The following is a 25,650-nucleotide window of genomic DNA, read 5'->3' on the forward strand; positions in this document are numbered from 1 at the left end:
TAATAGCAATAAAATTTTGGCTGCTTTCAAGTCTGCTGTAGAATTCCTAGTGACCACAGTTAGAGTAGAATTTCATCTTAGACTAAGGATAGAATTTATCCTTTAAGGGACAGTTTTTTGACAGTGTTTCATTATGGGCTAGATGCTATCAGTGCCCATGCAGGGCTGCATCAGGATGTGTAGTCATTTACAAGCTGCTCTTGACATCTTGAGGGCATACGTGAGAGGTTGCTTTGTGGTGCTACTCATGCACAGCACACACAGACATCCCAGTATGAAGTTCTACAACAGCCAAAGATGTATCATGTCAACACCCAGGCTGGAAATTTACATAGATGAGAGGGGTGATCAGGTGTTTCTTTCAGGGAATTCTTTAAGGAATATAAGCATTTCTACAACGGTTTTGAACTATTTTCCACTTAAAATTTTGAATACGAACTTTACATAAAAAATGGTCTATTATAATGCCTTAATGGTCTCTCACAGATGGTCAGAGCTGGCTGTGCATGTGTTCTTAACCACTCCCAGCAGTATGGTAAAATGTGTTAAACCACCACTTAATCTTGCCCTTGGATGGCTTGAGTCCATACGCAATGAATTATGGCAACTCAGTGAGCAGTGCTCCATTAAGACACTTTAAATGTCTTTGAACATGTTGTGTACTCCCAGGGAATCTTCTGTTGTCAGGCTGACCCAGTAGATCAGTTATACTGGTTTCACCTGACCCAGGTGACTGCTTCTTATGCAGTTTCCTAAAGTAACTAGTATTCCTGCTATGGTTGTTTTGTTTTTTTTTTTTTGTTACATTAATGATTTGGAAAGTGGCAGCTGAGATGGAGAAGGTGACTCTCTGTAAGGATGAACAGAGTGAGAAAAATCTATGATGGGGGAAGAAGCAATGAAGAAAACAGAAAGATCTTCATGGAAGATGGAAGGAATTGAATGAAACCTGAGTTCAACAGGCAAATATCTGAAATGACCATTTTATCCCCCACTAAAGTTAGCAGAGGGCGATTAGTTGAGGGTAGGGAAGCTGTGTGATGGATGCTTTAAGAAACAGTTTTGTAAAGAGTATTAAAAAAAAAAAAGCCCATTAAAATATTGTTCACTCTCCTTTCTCGGCATAATACTTAAAATTACAGCATGCAGGTGGCTTTGTAGATAAGCAATCTTCTTGTGGATTAGACTTCAGACTGCTTAGAAATACGCTTTTAATGCTACCCTGAAGTTGTAGAGTGCTGTGAAAGATTTACAAGATATCTGTTGTAAATTACCAATATTAAGCGCAGACTTTCTGTTCACACAGAAATTACAGTTAATTTGAATTTTTATGGCACTGTTCTTGTGAAGGCACTTCTGAGGAGGTTAATTTAAAGCGTGTAAAGATGATTCCACTTGCTTCAGCTCACAATCTCAGTCTAGTAGGGTGCTTGAAATGTCATACATTTTTTTCTTCTCGAAGCTATGAAGTAAGCACTTCTGTTATCCCTCTGTGTTTTCAGTCAGGTCCAGAGATATTTTTCTTCGTTTTGGACTGTTGTCTAAAACATTGCAAGAGAACAATTCTTTGGTTGGCAGAGGAGGAGTAGGAATTCGCTTAAAGATAACAGAAAAATATGATCCTGAATAGGGACCACTGTGAAAGGTGATCGAATGTCACTGTAAGAAACTAGAACTGTTTTGATACGTAGCAATCAACAGCATCTGATGGATGAAATGAAGGTCTGGGTTTTTGGTGCACTAGAAATTGCAGAGTTTAACTCAAAACTGACCAAATGCCATAGCCAGTTTCACTGAGGTGTTTGCACAACAGTGATAATTATGTGGTTTTCTTTAAGATAGAAATGGTATCTCTTCCACACTAGCACTTTACAGTCGTTCCTTTGTTTTTATTTTTCTCTTTTCACTTTTAGTCAGTTTGTCAAAACCAACAGAGCAAACTTTTCAATATTTATGGAGGTCAAAAAAATCATCACAATCAAAATGACTCAGGAGTGGGAAAGCTTCTCTGGCACAGGATTTTTTGAGTTGCAAAGCTTATTTCTTGGCTGAAATGCAGCATCCTCAAATATAAACTCTGTTTATTGGCAGAATCTTATAGCTCAGCAGGTGTAACTGGCAGAGTTCTATTTCCTGAAATAAATTGTGGACTAGAATGGATCTTGAAGTGGCTGTGTGCTTTTTGCTGGTGAGCAATTGCTCACATCAAATGCCTAGGCTGAAGTCCCATTCCAGCGGTATCGGGCTTGAGTTTTTCCTTCTTTAATTGGCTCTTGTGTTCTAATTATTATCTTGCAGGGTGAAATAGCCTAGCCTCATTTTTCTGTGTACATTGATTACTTCAAAAGGAAAGATACTATTCCTGAAGAAGCTCATTAAAAGAATAATTATTTTACCACAGTTTTTTTTATTAAAATAAATGCACACTGTTAATTTCATAATAGATCTGTGTTCTTAAAGGAGTTTTTCTTGTTCATTTTAGAACAGAACCTACACAACGTGCATACAATAGTTTAATTTCGTTGCAGTCAGATTGCAAAATGTTTTTAGAGTAGCAAATTCACATCAATTCTTTGCTCTACGTCTCCTATTTTAGTAAAATTAAAAAGTAAGAACTGAGCAATTGTTTTGGGGTATGTTCACAAAACAGTGCAAGTACTAGAGTTAACTTTCAGCATGTGAATATAAACTCTGAGAATTGAGACAAATAGGCCTGTGCTGAAATCCCGTGTCTTGTCCGGACTAATTTTTCTGGTGAATTATGTTGTACAAAACCAACTGAGAGTCTCTGTGAAAAAGCAGCTGCAGTATAGACATAACATTAGTTTAACTTAATAATTGTCATTGATTTTTGTTCAGATAAGCTGCCTGAGGAAAATTGTTCTACAGTATTCTCGATTGAAAGTTCATCCTATGATCTGCAGACAAAATTTGATGTGCTGAATGAATTCATCTGGCAGCGCTCTCTTTCTGAATGACCTTGCAGCATCTTTGCCACCACCTGACCAGAGCTGTACTGTCTTAAACAAAATACACGTATCACCTAAAAGAGGATGGACAGATCTCCAGCCTTGTGCTAACAGTGAACGTGCAGGTTGGATCATGTGGCAGGCTGCTCACATGTCCCGTCACAGGACTTTATCAGAAGCATATGGTGTGTTTTGGGGAGCAGCTGCATACTGCTCACCTCATGGGCACAGGCAGCTACATAACCCAACATGTACTTTCCACACAACTAAAATAAGGGACAGCCTGTTACAATGCCAGGCGCAAACTCATTGCATGATGAGGAGACCTGTGTTTGAGTTCTGTGTCTTGGACACTTGTTTGGAGATGACTGAGAGGCAAAGGGGTCCCACCTGCTGTGGTCAAGGGGTCAGTTCCCCTCCTCAGAGTGCTCCTCAGCAGCCATACCCTTGCTTGATGCTTGTGTGGAGGACCCATGTGTCTATGGTTTGTTAGGATCTCCTCTGATGGTGCTACTGCTGCACTGATCAGTTTTCTTTTTGTTTAATTCTGTCAAACTAAAAAGAGAAACCCCAGAATGGTTCACAGTAGGGAGTAGAGAGTATTGCATCTAAAATTATAACTTCAGAAAGGCCACAAATACAAATAGCTGGAATTCCAAGTCTCTGTCCGTGTGTGTGAGGTCTTGAGGACTTATGGATGGACAGGACACTGTTCATCGCAGTTGTCGGTCAAAGGAGCATATTGTGAGTGAAACAGATTTTGAAGTCTGTGTCTGGTAGCTGGTGAACAGAAGCTGTTCCCTCTGGTGAAGACACCTGTATGTATTTTTGGTTTACTGTGCTGTTATCTCAGTGATGCAAAGGTGTTTTGGCTACAGCTTTCAGGAGCTATAAATCATCTCTTCATACATCTTATCCCATGACACATCCCTGCCATGAGTGATGTCACACCAGCTGCTTATCTAGCTTTATACATTATATATTATATTGCCTTATATATTGCCTTATACAGCAATACTATGAGCTTGATTTCAGACAAGAGAGAAATGTCTTCTGAAGTGCAAAGATTTGAGTTTCTCTTGCTGTCTTTGAGATTATTCTTTGTCTCCCAGGCCTCTGTTGAATTATATCATCACTCCTTACTCCAATTCTTTCCTGGTCCTCTATGAGCATTAATTTACTTTTACGTAATAAAATGTTCTAAATCTTAAACATGGTTTTATCACTTCTTTTGGTCATTCCGTGGATTCTTACATCTATTAGCAACAATTTTTCACCTTGCTTTTGAAGCTATTGAGTGACTGAGTTCAGTTTAAAATGTGCTCACTTCAGCCTGGCTTTATTTCTGATCTCAGCTTCAATCCTGTAATCTTGAGCAGAAATTGCAAGCTGTAATAGCCACCTTAGCTTTGATATACGAAAGGGTTATATCTATTTCCTCATGGAGGTGTTTTTATTTTCTGCTATTACATCCATCAGATTGGAGACACAGGAACTTCTGTGCCCTCTTTTTCACTCCCCTAGAATTGCCTGATGTGCTGATTTTTGTCTCCCGCTCCATCTGTTTCATGGTCTGTGCCCCAGTATTAAACAGGGTTTTTTTAAAAGTCAGGTATGCTCCTCTACTTTTTCCTCAAATATTCAGTCTGGAATTTATCCATCTTGGTATCAGTCTGTAGCATTCCAGCACATCAGTGTAGCAGAAGAGCACACCCCCAAAGGTTTCTGGAATCAGTCCTCCTCATCTGCTTTCTGTTCCAATCAGCTGGTTTGGATTTGAAACTTACCCAGAACCAGTTAATTGTCATCCAGCATTTTTTATTTATTTATATAATTTTTAACTGCTGAAGGAACTTGTGGTTTGTCTTAATCAGCCTGGAAAATCTTCAGATTTTGTGCTTGGGTCAGAAATTAAACTGATGTGAATGTGTTCACATGCGGCACAGCTGCCCCCTCCAGCTCTGTGTAAGTGCATGTTTTATAAAAAAAATAAAGTTAACATTGTTTCCATTAAAGTTTTTTCTTATTTATTGTTTCAATGGGCAGTTACTAAAAATCCTGTGTGTATTTTAAACCATTCTCAGCTCACATTGATGTAGTTTGGTTTGTTGTTTAACGAGTTTTAAACACATAAATCAGAATAACAACGCTCCTTGATTGCCATTTTCAATGACTCAGGCTTCATCTGTGTACTAATAATTTTGAAATATTTTGTCTTATGGTTTTATAATGGGAAAGAATTTCAAGCATACATCTCCCTCAGTCTGCTAACACTGCCCAAATGAATTTCTAAACGGCAGTGAATGGGCCCATGTGTATAAACAGAATTCCCGGATGTGTGAGTAACTAAAAATAAGAGTATAGGACTATTAGACAGCTTTGCTTCTACCATGTAACATACTTCCAGCCCTGTTGCAGGCTTTGAAGACAAGGCTCATCAATTTTATGTACTTTCCAATTTAGAGACCCCTGAGGTTCATGCAAGAGCTTGGAGAATGTTGTCAGCTATGACACGTCTCAGTAAGCGATGTTTACAGCCATTGGCTTGCACTTTAACATATCTTCAATAGTTATGCTCTTAGTTTTCTGTGTATAGTAAGAACTTATTGTCCAGATATAACAGCAAAAGGAAATTATACTTGCAGAATCTGATACAGCCCAGGGTTACTCTTACAGAAGTATGTCACTGTACAAGAACTGCATAGGAACGTAGAAATCTGTACTTCTTGTTTAGGATAAGCTCACCTTTATGTGACATATGAGCATCCATGCCCCTGCCTGAAGTTGTTGCTCATCTTTCTTACTTTCTAGCTGAGGAATCCTAGTCACAGACTGGGGCCCTGTTGTGTAAGGTGGTGTGTGCACACATGCGTACCCCTGCATCAGTGCCATTCCTTATGGGTTTTAAATTTCAGCAATCAAAATACAGTCACAGATAGCAGTTGGGAGTGCGAGACACAGAATATTGCTCAGAATGGGCAGTGATATCTGTAGTCTGTTAATTTATTACTTGTCAAGTTTATGGAGCACTTCTGGGAAAGTAATGTTTTGTTTTCCATGGGTGATGGGAATGTAAGGCTGGTGGGCAGCTCTCCCTAGGATTTGTTTCTAACCAGTGTAACGCGAGGCTCATGAATAATTCCCATTTCCTAGTTGTTAGTGTTCACTGAAAAGGAGTATCCGTGGTAATGTAATTAAGTTTATGGTTAACCTTGTAGAGAATGAGTTGTTATCGTTTTCTCATACCTTCAGGGGTGGGGAGGATTCCCATTTACAATCTCATTCAGAGCATATATGTTCAGTCTTTCTGTAAATTTACTATCCCATGTGTTGAATTGGTTACCTTCAACAGCTGTCCTGTGTATTGTTTGATATGAGCAGTAACATAGACCCATGATGAAGCTGGGGTGTGGAGGTAAAGAAAAAGACCAAAGAAAGATTAGTTGGATTGCAGGAGGGTAGTACTACATGACTTTTAAGGGTCCTTTCCAACCAAAACCATTCTGTGAATAGTGATAAAATCATGAGAGAGTGGAAAATCAGAGGGGGTGTGTGCTTTGTGAAGGACAACTGGAATTTGTCTTCATATTTAAAAAGCCAGCCACTATGCAAACACCTTCACCTTCAATGATGCTGATACTGCAGCAATCTGTTAAGTCTTTGTTGAATTGAGAGGGAATTCGTAGTCTGTGGGGAGGGGGGAAAAAAAGAGTATCAAGGATTTCTACTTACCACAAGTGGTTCTCTTTTCAGAGCACTTTTTCTCTCTGAAGTAGGACATATGATTTGTTTGAGCATATATTTGAGAGATAAGAGTACCACATGCCTTTTTTTTGCCCTTTTGTGACAAGAAGCAAAAGGATAAATAATATAGGATGGAAAAGTACTATCACCACTTTTTCAAAATATATTTACCTACCAACCTCTACCAGTTGCAAGAGGCTCGTAAGTTCAAAGACACCTTTATCTTCCTTTTTAGTGGATTGTTTTGGGATTAGGAGATTTGGTGGTTGTAATGAAACACCACCCCCAGACCACTGTGTCTGTTGTAACTCATCACTTTCATCCTTAATCCTGTAAGTCCATTTCACTTGTTTTAAAAATGACTATGTGTCTGCATCAAAGTCAAAACTGATATGAAAGTGCAACATGTCACCTCAACCAAATGAGCTAAAAGTAGGAAGTCAAACTTCCTGTCTAGTATGACAGATAATACCAGCTCCCCAAACTCAAACCTGTCGTTCCTGTTTTCCTACTGAGAAGAATCATAGTCCAATTATCAGCTATATTGTGTTTTTTTCATCTTTTTAATTTAAAGCTCTAGCAGGCAGTGGGGGAGGAAAGTGACAAAATGGAGCAGGGTACATCACCCTGATGTCAGAGATATGACACCTTTGTTCATTCTTATCTTTTGTACAACATTGTGTAGCATTATTCTGGAAAATCCTGCTCTCTAGGCACATAGCGAGTATTGATGCCTATCCTGCCTGCCTTCCTGGCTCCCTGACAGCTGAGCTCTGAGGGGACAATGACACTTTGGAACTGAAGAATAGGCCAGCTAAATGTAGAAGCTGTGTTTAATATACAGAAAATATGCAAGGAAAGAGTTCCTGAGACATTAATATGGGCAACCAGCTATGTGCAATGTTACAGTAAAAAAAGGGCGGAATGATTTCTCAAACTGGCTATGGATACATTTCAATACCAGGTATATTGCTGGGCTCTTTACATTATTTTGCTTTGGGAAAAAGTTGCAGGGCAAAGGGGCAGCTGTTGGGTGGATCTGCATGCAGATATATTGCCCTAGAAATGCAGTGGATATTTGGGCACACTGTGATTCAGCCACTTTCAGAACATTTTGATTTCAGTTAGTTTTCTCCCTAAAATTCCTGACCTGAGACTAAGCGTGGGAAAATCTAACTCAAAAATTTATTTGGCCCCAAAACAGGGAACAATGAAATGAAGAGTGAAATTGGATGGCAAAGTTTGACTTGTCAGACAAATGATGCTGGATTTTTCCCAATACTTTTATTTGTAATGACTGTTTTGAGTAAGGTTGTTGGATAGAACTAGAAACTTCTCTCTTTCATCTTTGTGATGTTCCTTAGTATGCTGAAGGGAAGGTGATTCTTGGAATTAAAATTTCACGTTTGTGATATGGCTCTTTGGATAATGAGAATCTCAGGGTTAAATTCCAAGGAAACCTTATCTTGCAGTGCCTTGGGTATTTGTCCCTTAAAAGGAATGTAGTTTGTCTTAGGTGTTTATTGCACCTGAAAGAAATAGAATGTTTCTTACTTCATCTTTTTTGCATATTATTTTTGGCAAATTTTAGCTGTTTCAGTCACCCAGAAACAGTTTCTCATCTTGGTTATGCCCGAAGGTTGCTGGCAAGTGTGTAAATTGTCTCTTCTTTCCATGCTCAGGGGTGTTACATATGATGGCGAGCCCTCTCCACTGTTATCATTCAGGCAGGGCCTGGATGTAACCTACAAAGCAGCAGAAAGATTTCGGAGTGAGGTGCCAGAACTGTACCACACTGCCTGATTTAGGTGACACTGGCATTTGTTGCATGTAATCTGACCACAGGTCAAGTAACTGCGTATCAATTTAGAGTTTAGACAAATACAGTGCATTTCATTTCACTTGCATCTCGTCTTAATGAGAATTTGCCTCTAGTGTTTCATCAAAGAGGAGAGAAAACCTGCCTTTCATGTGGTTTCCTAGCTAATTGCTGATTATACAGGAATTACATAATATGATCACAAAACATGCCTCTAATCTCAGTCTTTTTCATAATAATAGACTTTGATATGAAAAAGGATTTTTAGTCCTTGGTAGATGGTGTACAAATTCAGATGCTGTGCATTTAGCAGTGCATATATGACTTGCTTAATTTTGTTGTTGTTTTTAAACTCTGTATTTCCTAACTTAAAAATGCTCTGCTTTCTGTCCTTCTGTTCAGGAGCCCTGGGATGCACAACACATTCCAGCGCTGTTCTCTGCTTTCTGTGGCCTGCTAGTTGCGCTTTCTTATCACCTCAGCAGACAAAGCAGTGACCCATCTGTACTGATGTAAGTTGCCTGCGATGTTATTTATTGATTACTCTGTGTAGCACACAGCCAGAGTGATGCTTAGTTTCTGAAGCACAGGGATTATCTCTCCAAAGTACTGTGGTGAGATGGAAATTCCTTGCTATGTCTGCTTGGTTGCTATCAGTCCTTTAAATAAATGAAGTGCTGCAGTCAGATTGAGAGTATGGTTGGTGCTCTTCAAACAGCACTATCCAAATTCTCTGAAGCAGATTTTATCCTCTAGTAAATTGTGTTCTTGCCACGTTGGAGGATAGTGGTTTAGTTGAGAGGGTGCTCAGGCTACTTGGTGTTGCAGAATGTGCATTGGATAGTGCTGTGGCAAGGAGAAAGGATATTTGATGTGCTGGGAAGATGGCTTAATTTCAGCTCTTCCCGAGGGTCACTATCAGTAGGCTATGCCTCTCTGAGATTAACTCCTTCCTTTTCTGCTCTGACACAGTCTGTTAGAGGTAGCTGAAGAAAGGTAGAGTGTATTAAGAGCTGACATTGCAAACTAGAGATCCAGGGGAGAAGTCCTAACGTTGTGATCTGCAGGTTGAGGTGACGTGAGAGAGGACCGTAAATCCATAGTCAAGGGCAGCAGATACGAATTTTCTTGTGTGGGAACTGTGCTAAATGGCTGTCAGGAGGGTTGTCCAGAAGGAGCTGGGCATCTACGTATATGGCTTTGGGATTAAGCAAGCAAGTGGGTTTTGTGCAGCCAGCGTCACCAAGCCATCTGGGATTCTGCTTCACAGCCAACTCAGTCTTACCCTAGAACAGTGTAGAGGGCCTGTGAAAAATCCTATGGATTCTCTCCTTTGATTCATGAGATGTATTGTTTGTGTCTTGAGGTAAGGCTCTTTAAGTGGCATCTAATTCATCGAGTGTTACAGTATGGAACTTGGATATGGAAGGAAGTAAGCTGTGTGCTGTATTAGGGAGATCTGTTTGGCCTTGGAGTAAAACATACAGAGATAAATTGCAAAGGAGCAGGGAAGTGGTGAGCTTTTTCAATTCTGAAGTAATTTAAATCTATTCTTTACTTGCACTTCCCAGGAAGAACGCACCAGTTCATTAGCTTCTTTAATGAAACAGAAACTTGTCTTTCCTTAAAACTTCTGTTTTAAGGAAGTAATCTTAAACTGTTAAATCCATTTTAACTTTTAAATCTGGTTACTGATTTCATAATATTCTTAATCAAATCTCAGGCAGCTGAAATTGTTGTTAAATATCTTAAAATGAAGAATATGTGTACAACATCATCAAACGTTTATTGTGCAATCATGATAAAAACGTATAATCCTAAGGAAAAAAAAGAGGTTTAAGTTTTATTTTTTTTTAAGCAGCTCCAAATTTAACTGAAGGAAGTTAAGGAGATTGGAAACAATATTTAAGGGATGGCCTGTGGCATAAACTTTAAGATGGAGGAGGAGGTAGCATGTAAATTGTGAATTGAGGATATACAGCAATACCTTCTTTGGCCTGTCTAATGTGGGTCTGAACTGCTTCCATATCGGTTTCAGTTTAGTTGAAACATTAATAAAAGGCATGAATGCAACAGTACCCTCTCTGCTCATTCCTCTGAATGACTGAGTTACATTGGTGGGACTGCTGAGACTTCTTAACATTTTGATGAGGAAGTTCTACCTTGTTCACAGGTAGAGCTGGTTTGTGTCAATCTCCAGCTATACAGAGACAAGATAGCTACCGAACACACGAGGAGGGAAACCTGAGGCTGTTCCTGCTTCTCTGCCCCCCAGGGATATTCATATCTGTTAGAAATGTTCAGAAGTATCTTAACTAAGATTTTATTTTTATTTTTTAAACAGGTCCCTTATTCAATGCAAATATGTGCCTCACTATCTACGTCAACGATTTGAAGATTCATCAGCAGACCCACTCCCAGAAAAGATGAGAGAATCAGTGGTAAGACCTTTTCTTTCATTGCTTTCTGTTCAGAGCTCTCTCACATCCATTTTCTCCACTGAGGAACCTTTTAAATATTTAAATTAGAAAAAGCATAACAAATGGAAGGATATATATTCTGTTCCTTTAAATCCACAAATAGAAACTGAGAGAAGTACTTCTAGACTTTCTTTCCAATGAGGCTGGAAGGGAGAAGGGGAATGTTCCCATTTTCCTTTTGAAGCACAACATTGATTCCTCAATGCAGTTGGTGGGAAATACACTCTTAGAGCTTGGGGAATGGGGCATCTTATCCTGGCACTCTGAGAGCTAATGCAGATTCTGTGTATATAGTTACAGCCTGGCAACCTGGTGTGTACAAGGTAGGCATTTTTAAACACTTTCTTAAACAAGCGTTTAAGAAAGTGAGCAGTCCTGCCAGACTCCTTGTCTGCATTGGAGGAGGCCAGGATTTGGTCCACAGGATTAATTGTATTTAAAACAGTCCTTATTCATTCTTTTTGTAGGGCTAGGAGTTGATCTGGTTTTCAGGAATATGTTTTCTGTGACAGGAGTACTTTTGATTGTATGCCCTCCAAGCCAGGTGGAGCACAGACCAGACTTGGCACCTAGAGATGGAAGAAGCATGTGAAACTTGACTAGTAGGAGAGAGGGAGGTACATGGCTGGTGCCAAGCATTGCCATCTCATCATTTCTTCTCTGCTTGGCAGGCTGTTTGTTTCCTACTGTCTGGCACGTAGCTCGAAGTTTGTGTCAGTTTATTTCCCACTTCAGCTTGAACATCCAAAGTGACCCATCTTTCTTTTTTGTCTCTTTATATAAAAATCCTCACTGCTACCCAGGGAAGGTTGATCTTCATGTAGGAAGACTGATGAGTTTCCAGAAGTACTAAGGGGTGTTTGATATTTCTTAGAATCGTGAACTGTCCTGCTTCTTGGCTGTTAGACAACCTTTCCCCTTGACCATATCCCTAATGCCTGCATGTTTCATTTGCCATCTAGGCAGTTATTCCCAAACTCCCAAATGATTGCAGAAGCAGGAAACATTGGAAGAGTGCTTGGAAGACAGACTGTCTTTTTTTGACCCTTAGACACAACCTGGGAGTCCGTAGTACTTACTGATACGTGTTGCTAGTGTGGTAGATGGCCTGGCCTCCATATGTCCCTTCAAAGGGATCTCTTCTATACATCTCTCCTGTACATCCTGAATCATTTGTTGGACATTTTATAAGGTGTTACATGGCTTATATTCGGCATATGAGTTGATCCCACAGTACCAATACTTTCTACTTTTCTTTGCTAAGCTACTGCTTAGATTATTATTTTTCACCGTGTATCATGTTATTTTAAAGTGCTTACTCTAATAAGGCCCACGTAAGATTAAGTGATAAATCTATTTCTTGTTGCTTGTATTTACAAGTTTCTTGCAAACTAAACTGTGTGCAACAGGGTCACACTGCAATAAATACTCCAGCTAGTAAAAGAATAAAAAAAATAACTTATGTTAAAGTTTTTGCTATATCCCATGGTGTTTCTGATGTGTAGGGTATTGCCATGATTCATCGTCAGTCCATTCTTGTTCTTGTGCACTGTATGGAAGATGCGATGAAAGCTTCTGTCCCACCGTATTTGTATCCCACTTGTATCCTTTGCTGATGGTGCCCTTCTTGCAGCAGTGCAGGGTCTGATCTCATCAGTTCTACAGAAGAAGCCTTGCCAGTAGACTGCCGTGGTTATTGTGGCTGTCCAGTGCAGAGGGCATTTCACAGTGTAGAGGGAAACCTGGAGCAAGTCTTCAATACATTGAAACCAAAAAAAAAAAAAAAAAACAAAGAATGGACAAATGTTCATATAAGATCCTGGCTGTATTTTCAAAATGGAGTCATTCTGCAGACTATCAACCTGGGTTTGTGTCAGGAATGTGGACATGTATCTAATGTCTTACACTAACAGTTACCATGTGGTTCAACTGTACTTGGGCCCTTCAGCCACTAGGGCAGAAGACGCAGAAGCACAGGGAGGACTACGGTGGGACTGGCCAGATAAAAGACTTCATTTCTTCTCTGGACCATGGCTGGTGAAAACATTCCTGCCATATTTTGCCAGTGGTTTTTGGTTTGGTTTTTTTTTTGCACTTAATTAAGTGGGGCACCTGGCACATCTTGCTTTTCAGGATGTACCTGGTTTGGGGGATTGGTGCTTTTCTGCTTTGTACATTTGCTCCATACTGATGCTTTTAGACAGAGGCTTCTTTCCTTCCATGTTGCTGGAGCTTACTTAGTTCTTTGCCACCTTTTTTTTCACATCTCTGTCCAGGCTTCCCTCGATCTGTATAAAAACTGTAAGCAAATCTGTTTGCTTACAATGTCAATTGGCAGTGTTAATTCCTTCACACTGGGTGATGTCCTGAAGAAAGAGAGGTCAATTTCTGATTAATATAGGCTCTTTGTCTAACTTCTGTGCTATTTGATACCTCTGTCTTAATTAAACACTAACCAGTTTGCCAGGAGACTCCCACTGCTATCTCACAGCACTGTGCTAATAGAACAAGTAGGGGAGAGTTGAGGTAGGAGAAAATGTGTGTGCCTCAAGTTTGAGGAGAACAGTCAAGCCACAGTCTCTGCTGACTTTCTTCAGCAACAGCAGTCATGTTTTGGATGTAACACTCTTAAAAGCCCATTTTAAATAGCTTCCAGAACTTCCGCAAGGGGGTTTTCAAACAGTTCAGAAATTGGGTGAAACAGGATGTCACTATTTGAATGTGGCTTCTGGTGGTGGTCAATTTTTTTTCCTCTTGGAGTACTCATCTATGAGGAGAGTATTCCTAAACACATGCCAGTGGCAAGAGATGGCAGGATGCAACAGCCAGCCTTACCCTGATCTATACGCAGATCCATGGTCTACATACCATGCCATTTAACTAAGAACCGTTTTAATCAGAAATCCTGAAGCATACAGAACCAAATCACCTCCTCAAGGACCTGAATGCAAACAAGGTTAATACTGAAAATTAATCTGTTGTATTATGTAGTGGCTTTGCATTGATGCTCAGAATAATAAATACAGCATCTCTCATGTTTAGTTACATGACCTTTACTATCTTCCTTTGCTTGAATATCTGTGTAAGAATTGCTACCTTTGGAAGCCTGAATTATAAAGCAGCTGTGATGGATAATTGACCATTCAACTTTGAGAATGGAGCTTCCTACCATTATGATTAATTTCTTTAGGCATCCACATGGCTGATTACTAGATTAACCAGTGGCCTGAGGGTGCTAATGTGTTACAGTCCAATTCTGCTTTCTTCCTGGTCTTTGATACAAATATTTAGATAGCTAGTAAAAGGATTTGTACACAGCTCTAAAAGCATAATTGAAAATAACAGTTGGACTTGGTAATTTTAAAGGTATTTTCCAACCTAAATAATTCTGTGATTCTATGGTAATAATTAAAAAAAGACAAAAACCAAACCAAGGTGCCATTATAGTATATTCTGCTTGTAAAAATGGAGGTAATCAAATGTAGAGATGTTGGTTTGAGGTTTCTTTTCCCTGAGTGTAAAATGGAGAAAATAGTCCACCTGCTTTCAACCCAAATTATAACAGTGATTATCTCTCACTGCAGAGATTTTAACTGTGATTGGAGCTTAACTTTTCCACATTGGGCTAATTGCAATGAAGGACTCAAGCATCACATTGTAGGGTATTCAACATTCAGTTTGTAAGTGTCTGCCTTTCGGAATGAAATCCAAAATCCTGCTTTGGACAGCTGGGTCTAAATGCAGAATGGAGAACAGGGTTGCATGCTGTGTTTTGCAGGAGCAGGAAGGGTGGAAGCCACAGTTCCCTCCACAGCAACCTGTAGGTGGATGCCCAAGGTTTTTTTCTGGAAGGTAACTTTGAATCCCCCTTAGCCAGAGAGGTAACTGTCTAGGGTCTACTGTTTCCTGTGGGGCCCTTACCACTGTGCCATGACATGAAACGGAGGCAACCATAGCTCAGATTTCTTTTAGAAGGTAAAAAACCTGAATTCTGTGAGAAGTTTGAAAGTGTCTGCCACATCAAGAAGGAGCTCCTGTGAGGACCGTTGTTCAAGTCAGCAGCTAAGCAATACATTTACATTTTGTAGCAGTTCCATGCAAAGGCAAGAGGGCAAGACTGAGCATATCTGATACTTTAAACATTTTAGATGTTGCAGAGTTAAAATATCAAAATTGGGTTTAAATACTTGAATAGTAATCATTGCTTTAAAAACAGGCCTTTTCCTACATGGGATTGTCAACGTGTCAAAGGCAGTGACAGCACCCTAAAAAGAACACTTGCTAACTCAAAATGGGAATGGTAGGAAATACCAGTTGTGTGCAATACCATCAATGTAATGCATTCTCTTTTGACTGTAATCTATTAAAGAAAATTCTCTTTGCTGACATGGCATAGAGTGGAAAGTTAGGATGCTGCTTCCCCAAAAAATGTCCATGCTATCGCCTCTGCTGATTTTGCAGTTTAATCCTTAATATCTGATGTACTTCTTAAAACGGCAGCTTCTTCAGTCACCTAATTGCAAGAGAAGTTATGTTAATAGCAATCCTCTCTGCTTGTACAGAAAAACTTGAAAATGTGATTGGAATGTGTTTGTTGTTCTTATAAGCTTGTTTTAAATTATTGAGTAGTTGGATTCAACTGTGCATGAAATGATACTTGATAAAGAATTTTCATTATATGTATTCACAAAAGGGCTGAAATAGTGCCATATAAATCTGGCACTGTTTAACTTCCTCAGACCCTGAATTTTACAAGCTAAATATCACTGCTTTATGTAGAGTTTGTATGCAATGTGTTTAAAAATTGGAAAGGTTAAAAAAATCATTCTTTCCACTACGTACATTGGTAATAATTCCCTTACCCATCTTTATCAGGGTTTTGACCGCAATTTGTCAGTGCTGCTTCACATAGTAAAACCATTTGAGTTGGATACACAACTTACTAGTGAGGGAAGCTCTGAACTGAATGGAGAGGACCTGTGGGGACAGGCAGGGGTCAAAGGTTTGTTCAGGGAAGAGAAGGCCTTCCCTGTTATCCCTCTTATGTTGTGGGGAGCAAGGCTGGCTTGTTTTGAACAGATGGTCAGGAAGACTTAGGGGGACCTAACTCTGCTCTACACCTTCCCACCTATAAATCTGTGTGGAATACAGGGCTGTTGGGAGAGGGCACAGCTCTTGGAGGGGAGGGAGTGCTGCTCTTTCGGAGGTACATGCTCCTGAGCAGCCTGGGAAAGGGGAGTGGTGATAGCTTGAGAATTCAGCAAAACCTGACTGGAGTTTCCTGAGACAAAGCAAAAGTACTTCTTGAGCCTGAAGGCATTTTAGTCCTGCTGAATTTCAAAGGCCTGTTGCACTAAGTGGAAGTGCTGATGCTTGTGACCTTTTACAAAGAAGTATCTTTCATAACAAGGAGTGATAGGCAGCCTAAATATAGTGGTAGCTACCAGCTTCCCCTGTAATTCACAACCCGTCTGTTGTGCACTTGTTCTGCTTGCTTTCTTTCTGTCTCCCTTATTCGTAGGTTTGCTAGGTCATTGTTATTTCATTTTTCTTTCTTTTTCTCTGATGAGGTACATGAAGACTACCTAGTTTACAGCACCAGGAAATCAGATGAACTTCTAACTCTAACAAAAGCATTGCATTTCATATGAATAGATGTCTTTGAATTAAAGCATAAGTCAGTTTTTAAACCAAGGGCTGCGAATAGTTACTCATTCGATCACTTAGCAGTGATATTGAGTGCTGAGCTCAAATGCCCCTCATAAATCTTAGGCAAGGTTTTTATTTGCTCACAAAAACATTTGGGCGACCTCTGAAGTACGATTCAGAAGATGGCACAGACTGCAAGCCATCTTGTTTATTTGTTTACTGAGAATGACATTTTAATCACAAGGAAAACCAGGCTGGGAAAACAGTGATATTTTTCAATCTTTAGAAAGAAAATGTCTCCTACCCTAGTTCTAGATATTTGTGTAAAGGCAGCCATGTCCTTTCATTATCATTCAGTGACACTGAAATCCATGAAATCTTGCTGAAATTTGGCTTCTGATCCAGAAAATCAGAGAATGGGACATGTCACTTTAGAACATAATAAATGTATTATCTCTGTGTCTCTAAAGACGTTACAGAAAAGCATGAGTCATTTCAGTAAACCAAGAGAAACTGAATTTGAAGAAATCTTAATGCTTGCAAATAGGAAATAGAACCAGAATTCTGATTCCCCAAAGTAGTTATAATGTAGACGTTATATTCCTTAAGCAGAGTCTGACTCAGTATAAAAATGTATTGCTTTCATTTCTCCAATTTTAAAACTATGTTATTTAAATATCTAATTTAAAATTAGGCATGATGAATTTAAATGTTGTTCCTTTGACGAATTTAGAGTGTGAAGAAATAGTTTCCGAAAGCAATGAGTAGGGACAATACTTCTGTATCAGGGAATGCTGATGAGCCTTATTGTAAAGTAGACTGTGAGTAATTGAGAACGGAATCCTTTAATTTGGTTACAATAGTATTGGCTTTCTAATTTTGTATAAAATAATTATTTTCACAGAAAGAAATCTTGAAATCGGATCTCATTGTCTGCACAGCGGCTGCTGTTCTCTCATTTGCTGTCAGTGCCAGTACGGTGTTTCTATCATTAAGGGTGTGTATCTGTCCTGGTGTTTTTCACACCACCCTGTCTAAGGTATTGTTTCTTTAATGCCAAACCACAGGGTGCTTTATCTGGAAAGAATAGAGACTGTGGGAAGAGATGTTAGTGAAAATGTATTTATTGGTCATTACAACATTTTTTGATGTGTGAGGCAGTTAGTTTATAGATATTTGTGTTGATTTCTGTGTTACTGTTTTAATGTCTCATTCCTGAAAACTCTGCATGTCCACAGCTATTTTATGGTATGGGAGCTGGGGGATAGAATGAATAAGCCAGATCTCTTGCCTTTTTTTCTGCAGTTAGGGAGGAAAAAATTTGCAGTGTGTGCAAAATAGGTATCTCAAAATCCATATCCACCAAAGGGTCAGAGAGTTTGAAGATAGAAATAAAAATCATTTACACAAAAAAATGCAATTAATAGGAACTGTTAAAAATGTAAAAAAAAAAAGTTTTGTACAAAAAAGTGTTGTTTGAAAATCATAACCATGACTTTTTTTTCCCCTTCTGGCCCAGCCATTTCTCAGCATCGTCCTGTTTGCTTTAGCATGGACTGTAGGATTCGTAACACATTACATACTTCCTCAGCTTCGCAAGCATCACCCCTGGCTGTGGATCTCCCACCCCATACTTAAAAGCAAAGAGCACCAGCAACGGGAAGTGAGAGGTTTGTAATAAAATCTTTTCTGAACAGTGATGAAATGACTTGCAGCTTGTCTTGGTTTAAAACAAATAAAAAATAAAAAATCCAGATGGGGCAGATCAGGGAGAATAAATTGTGCTTGTATTTCCCTCTTTCATATAGCATGCATAGCCCATCACTTCTGTTCCCCCCTGCCTGATCACCAGCAAATCCATGAGTCTGTAAGATTTGTCTCCTGAGACCGCTGCACAGAAATGCAGGCACCCTGAAGGCTGTCTAGTCTAATGCTCAAGCTCAGAGCAGGGTCAGCTACCGCAGGTTGCTTAGGGCTGTGTCCAGTTTTGATTATCTTCAAGCATGGAGACCCCACAACCTTTCTGGACAGCCTGTTCTAGCGTTTGATCATCCTTACAGTAAGAAAGGTTGGTCTGTTTACTTATGTTGAAATGGAATTTCAGTTTGTGCCCATTTCCTTTGTCCTGTCACTGGGCACTACTGAGAACAGTCTGGCTCCGTCAGCTTTGCCCTTTCCATCAGATATTTATATCCCCAAAATGCCCCAATCAGGTATTAAGAAGCCACCTGAGCCTTCTCTTCTCAAGGCTAAGCGATCCCAGCTCTATCAGCCCCTCCTCCTGTATTAAATGCTCCTGTCCCTTAATCATCTTACCAGCTCTAAGTGGCCTTTCATAAGCCATTGTCCGCTTTTTGCTTTTACATTACAGTACTGTTACTTGCTGTGTTTAAAAAAACTATAACTACATTATAGTTTGTGCTTAATACATTTGCATTTTATATAATTTAAAAACTTAAGTGATTGATGAAATTAAGGCAGAATCTTCTCTACTTTCTGATATACAACTATGTAGCATTTAAACAGCAAGGTTAGTGCAACTTAGAGTTCTAATTTCCATCACAGCACTTTTAAAGATACATTAAAATTGAAAGGAACTGTGAAGCTTCCTTGAAGATTGTTCTTGCCAATGTCTCCTGGCTTCAGTGGGTAGTGCCCTGGTACATGTGGGTATTGGTAAATATTTTAGTATGCCGAGGTCTGATTTCCTCTTCCGATACAGTTATTTCTACAAGCAACTAATGTACTTTGAGGAGCACAGCTTCCCCCTTGCCCCCAGCTCTCATCTTGCCTTTGCTACCAGCCAAAAGCTTGCTTGTCATTTTTTGATGGATTCTGTGCCTTAATCATTCTTAGTATATGTTCCTGAGGTGTTTGAAGACAGCATTGTCAGAACACAGTCTGCTGAGGGGCTTTGGTTTGTTCTTCAACAAGCAACAAAATAGTTCAGATCACTCCCTGCAAAACCATACATTAAGGATTTCAATCTTTAAAAAAAAAAAAAAATCATGTTTTTCAAAACTATTACTCTCCAAACAAGGCTTGGGTTTGAAAAAAGTACCCAAGACACTTGATTGAAGGTTGCCTTTTAACTTTTACTGCAATATGCCAAGGAAAGTGTAGTAGAAATGTAAATCTTATTAAGGATCACATCCAACTGAAAACATTTCTCAGGGCTTCCTCTCCCTGATAATCAGTAATTCTGATGAATACCCAAGTTTTATTGTTTATTATTTCACATAATCATAAAAGAATACTGTAGAATTTCTTTCTCTTGTCCTGATTAAGTCCGTTTTCATTTGTCACAAAACACTGTTTTCCTAAACGCAGTGACTCAGCTTTTGAAAAGGTTGAGGGTAGAGATCTGCCAGACTCATCTCTAAAGATGGGTTTCCTTTTACTTTGAGATGCAGCTGCATTTCCCATACTACCTGCTGCAGGCAACAGGCTTTTTTCCTTCTTTTGCAGTCCTCACTTTACGTGCGGTCCATTCCGGCACTCTGGGGTTTAAGTATTATTGCAATGTATCTGGTGTTCTGTGTTAGAAAACAAGAGTAAAAAAATAAAATACATATTTCAGACCCCTAGGCTGCTGCAGAGGCTTTTTATCGTGTTCTGAGATGAAACAGGCCGAGGAAAAGGTTGTGTAATCCCTTTGATAGATACGTCTGCCAGGCTGTCTTTTCTTCTACTCTGTAAGAAAAATGTAGGAGCCAAACTTAAAGGTTCCCTGTTTCTGTAGAAAGAGAAGCTTGGAAAAGGACAGTATCCTGTAGTTGTCAGGCATGGACAGTGAAAAATGCAAAATAAGATATCTGTGAGGAGATTTCACTGCATGGAATTTAATTTTCAGCTTCCTAATTTTTGACAAGTATGGTGTTACGGGGAGAAAAATGGCTGCTAGCAATTAGCAAGGCAGCTGGTAATGACAATTCCACAAATTTATTCCTGGCTTTGTTTCCTAGACTCTGGATGAGCCGTTCAAAGTTTTGGGCCTTCCACAGAATAGCAATTATCAGGCCTGTTCTCATGATGCCCCTATGAGATGACTCATTTATTACTTGTCATTGTTGTGCCTGACTGCAGGAAGAAAGGCTGAGGTCAAGATGTATGAACTTGTGGTATAATAGATGTGTAGAAACCAGTGCAGGACCAAATGAGAAAGAAACCCTGAAACACTAGAGACTATTTTTTCATCTCCTTCCTCTGTGCCACTGCTTTTATACCCCACAGATTCATGTAAGCCGTTTTCAAATCATCTGTGTCTTTCACTGGGCCCCCTCTGAATGTGAGCTCTTTTTTCTGCCTGCATTATCTGCACACATCCCTACTCCTGCAGCTACTTTCTTTTTAGTCTACTTGATATGCACATCTCTTTATTGAAGCTTCAGTTCATGCACAGAGCTCAGCTTTGGGCAGCTGGATAAAGTTCTCGAGTGGAGCTCTGAGAGCAATTTGTAGTTCAGGAGGAGGTGAGAGGAATGGATAATAACAGTTAGGTTCCAAAATGGGCGTTTCACTGTGTGTATGAACTTTTAGGAGGTAGTCTTTAGGTAATAGGAGGAAATATTCTTATGCTATAACAAGAAACAGAAATTGATCATATTTTCTGAAGGTGGATCTTTGCAAGAGCATTGCCTTAGCTTAAGATACTTAAGATACTGTGAGTTAAATTTAAATAGGAAAGATTGCTTTTAGATTTTTCTTTTGAGCCTGTACAGTACGAAACTGTGCCTGTAGAACATTTAAATTTATTGATTAAGCTTGTTGTCTTTGCCTGCCATTGAAAAGGGGTGTGTGGGAGGGTAGAATGCGTATACATAATTATTGTCATTTCTGCAGGGTGAAGTATTGGAGATTCAGTAGCTGGCATTGTTATTTCTGAGTCAATACCAACTTATGCCTTTTTTGCGTTCACTGTTTTTCCAATAACCTTGTCTAGCTGAGCTCAGCTGAGAATAAAGACATTATTCTTGTCTGTACACAAGTGTTTCTGCACTCAGTTCACCGAAGTTCTCGTAGGAATTGAATTGCACAGAACATTCAGTTCTTGTTTAATACTCAGATTAAGTACTGATGTTGTTAGAAAAGTCTGCTGCAAAAAAAGATACTCTTTACTCGTGAATGATGTGATCCTGGCAGATACCTTTTACGATGGCTGTTTTAAGTGTTTCAAGAAACATCATCGGCAGTTTCTAGCTCCTGCTAATTCTGCAGTCTTTAGGTCTCAGAGGGTATGTAATTTATCAGTGAGGTCAGTGATACTTTGCAGTCCAATGAACAGTGTTTTGCCACTATAAGATGAGGAAGGAGAGGCACAAAGCTCAAATGAGGCTCCCTAGGTCATTCACCAGGTCAGTGCTAGAGCTGGGGAGAGCCTCTCTGGAGTCATCACATCACTAAAAGTGCTATTTGATATAGGGACTAAGTAACTGGGTTATGTAGAAACTACCATCTAGCATGTATCATCTTAATTTCTGAGCATTTCTCATGAGTGCAGTTATAAGCAGCAAAGCAGATGCTCTCTAAATTCAAATTACAAAAGAATTATGAATTCTGTTATTTCATAAATCGGTTGGTTGATTGTTAATGTCAGCTAACTCATTTCTTCTATGATATTGCAGTGCAAAAAATGCTGATAATTTTGTGAAATGATCTGTTATCTGAATTTCTATTTCAGATGCCGCTCATTTGATGTGGTTTGAAAGGCTCTATGTGTGGCTTCAGTGCTTTGAGAAATACATTTTGTATCCAGCTATAATACTGAATGCCCTCACCATTGATGCTTTCTCAATTAGTAAATACAAGAAGCTTGGTACACAGTAAGTAAATTATAGTTCAAAGTATGTCATTAGTAGAATATTTGGTTTTAGACTGAAGAAGGAGAAATTAAACGTTTCTTAAATAAGTCTACTTGTCACAGTTTTTGTGCATTAGTAGTTCAATATACAATAATCATTAGCTTTGCTGAAAGAAAAAAACAGAGCTACCTTAGCACATGCTAAGACATGACTCCAGTGAGAGAGAAATTAAAAGACTAAAGATACATATATATATATATATGGAATGACTAAATGTCAATTAAAAGCAAAACACGTTACACCAGGCTGCAGGTGTTTGGGCATAAACACAGTGGGGTAACTAGAATTAATCAGATGAAAATGAGAAATCTAGGTTGGATATCAGGAAATATTTCCGAACTGAGGAGTTATAAGACTATGGCATATCTCCCAAAGGGGTTATCAGAAGCTTCACCAGGGCAAACCTTTTACAGCAAGACTGAATAAAATATTCAATAGTGAAGAATGATGGGTAGTCCTGCTTCGGAATGTTTTGAGAAAGGTAGGGATACAAGTTTTTCCAGAGTCTGGTATCTCTGATATTAAGCAGAGCTGGTGATGCTGATCCATGGTCTCACAGTACGATCCTTGCCGACAGCCTTTTATGGTGAATATTTTGATCAGTGACTTGCCTACTGCAGATATTCAGCAGGCTTAGTGACTGCAGCATCCCCAGTGAGCAGAGGTTCTGCAGTCTTTTTATCAGAGTGACAGGGATGCAGATGATACAAACAAAGAAACAGCCTGTGTTCAGGAAAGAAGGTTCCAGTAGGAGAAAAAACAGTGGGGTGGGGGGGAGGAGTTCCTCAGTACTAATAAAAATTCAGATTCTTAACTGTAAGTATATAGAAAAAAGAACTTTGATACAAAAAATGAATGGTTTTTTTAATTATTCTTCTCTCTTGAAGAGCAACACAGCTTTAGGAACTGCACAACCTGAAGGAAAAGGTGGATCCTGCTTTTAGGGGCTGAAACTAGAACTAGGGCGTTAGTCAAATTTTCTGCATATTCCTCCCAGAAAGCTGCTTCTCCAAAGAGACTGTCACCAATCAGTCAGAGATAGCCTGTGTAGTTCCCCATTGACCTTTTTCCCTCAGGTACTTGGGAGATGCCAAGGTGCTTCAGGAGTTTAGCTGTATCGCCCAGGGTGAAACTGAGTTCATACTTATCCCTCTATTTGGTTCTGCAAGGCTGAGTGAACTAAAAAGTGATCAAAATGTCATTTGTTACTAGTTAGCAGACGTGACTGAATACATGCACAGAGCAAATGTGTAGGGTTAGGAAGGTGCTATTTTTACCCAGTCATTCCTCCAAGCTAGATTGCACTTTAAAGTAGCACCTCCCTCAAGTGCTCAGAAGTAGTGAGTCAGTCCTCCAGAAATCTTGAGATTAAAGACAGTAATTACATTTGTCTGCCTGTAATTGCTCGGCTTCTAGGGGAATACCAAGACAGTCCTTTCCTTCCCCATCCCCCTTGTGTCTATGTGATCACCTTGGATTTAAAACCTGTGTTTTTCCCTTGTAGCAGAGGTCTACCCACAACACTCCCAGTATCCCTTCTTCTGTGACACTCCTCTTTAATGTGCTTCCCCTGCAGCTACTATGTAAATACCACACACAAAACATTTGTCTTCAGATCCTACCTCTTTCCTCTCAACTCTGTAAGCCCATGAGGGATCCTGGATTCTCCTTGCTTCTTCCATATAAAGTGTTACTGAGGGTTGTACTTTCTCTGCTTTAATACTTAAATACCCATTTCCTGTTGTTGGAACATTCCTTAGTTCTTGACCACCCAAGCATCAGACCACATCATTCCATAGAGAAGGGCAGGAACTCTCCTGCTCTGTGTCTGAAAGTATCTGAGGTGGTACATTTTGCATGATTTGATTTTGGAGTTTTACTCTATTTCAATGTATCTTTTGAAGAAGCTTCATCTTGCTTTGTGATTTAAAGGACTGAGGTGATTTGCTTCTTGAGGAGGCAGAACAGCTTCTTCACAGTCAGGAGTTAGCTTGAGCTTTCTAGACCCTGATATGCTGGTTATTAATGGGACCCATGCTGACAAGCTGCAATGCTTGCCCATGTTACCTGCCAAAGAGACTTCAGAAATAAGCTCCCCTTCTTGCTCTCTCTTGCTTTCTCTCTGCTGGGAATTAAGGCCCGAGGAAAAAGCATCTTGTGTGGCAATGTTCTTAAAGAAGAGGGATGATGAGTGAATTATTTTCTGTTGCCCCTTCCTGAGAGCATTATTTTATAAAATGTCATGTTTGGGTGAAATTTTTTTGCATGTTAATAGATTCACTGAGGAAAACCTCTTCTTTTTACTCTACAGTCTGTAAGTTTTCCATGTGAAAATTCCTTAGTGTTGCAAGAATTTTCTTCTTTCAGAAGAAGGAGAGATCCAGCCGGTTCATACGGGATGCACTGGGATGTCTTCTGTTGGCTTCAGAATCTATTTAGCTTAGTCACTAGATTTTCCATTCAGAATTCTGGGGCAAATTGAAAAGAAGATCTTTGAAAAAGTGAGAAATAAGGTAAACTTGGCATTTCATTCCAACAGTGATGCCCTGGTGATCCTTTAGAATGACCTGCATTCAAATAAAGTTGCATCTGTGCTATGGATAAATGCCACAGTAATGAATAAATGCCACATAAAATAAAATGAACCTGAAAATGTGCAGACTTATAAGCCCTGCTAGAATGATGAAAACCTTTAAAAAAGGTTTAAGAGTTAAAAAAAAGTTTAAGACCTTTAAAAGTTTAGAGCTTTCTGGCCTGTCAAGTGTCAGCCATTGCAACTGCCAGAAAACCCTGAGGGTACCTAATACCACTAAATACTCCTGAGTTTGGCATGATGCTTCAAGCCTCCTAATGAACCTGAACATGCCCAGAGCTTTCTGCGTAAATCACTTGTCTCTTATTCAGACTAGGATCCAGAAACCCAAAGGTTTTGAGCTGAGAGCTGTTTTGCAGCATCCCCAGTATGTGGTCAGGATTGAGTTTACAAATACTGCTTTGATTTCCTTCCTTTTAAAAATCTTGATGTAGAAGGTGGCATTGTCCATTTAATTTAATAGGTAGCAACTGTTAAGCACTTAATCAGGAAAGTAGAAGCTATGGTAGGTTTGCTTTTGATTCCTCCTGCTCTG

At 39.4% G+C, this 25,650-nt stretch overlaps 1 protein-coding gene across 1 annotated transcript in view; it reads left to right on the plus strand.

Moving 5' to 3' along the window:
• PCNX2 (pecanex 2) overlaps nt 1–25,650 on the plus strand; it is a 151,507-nt gene that overhangs the window by 54,848 nt on the left and 71,009 nt on the right. The window contains exons 16-20 of the mRNA XM_065680265.1: nt 8,935–9,044; nt 10,877–10,973; nt 17,566–17,658; nt 18,181–18,331; nt 22,342–22,483. Of these exons, the coding sequence (XP_065536337.1) occupies nt 8,935–9,044; nt 10,877–10,973; nt 17,566–17,658; nt 18,181–18,331; nt 22,342–22,483 (593 nt within the window). The remainder of the gene's footprint in view (nt 1–8,934; nt 9,045–10,876; nt 10,974–17,565; nt 17,659–18,180; nt 18,332–22,341; nt 22,484–25,650) is intronic.

The sequence above is a fragment of the Lathamus discolor genome, chromosome 5 (genome assembly GCF_037157495.1).
Source record: "Lathamus discolor isolate bLatDis1 chromosome 5, bLatDis1.hap1, whole genome shotgun sequence".
NCBI lineage: Eukaryota > Metazoa > Chordata > Aves > Psittaciformes > Psittacidae > Lathamus > Lathamus discolor.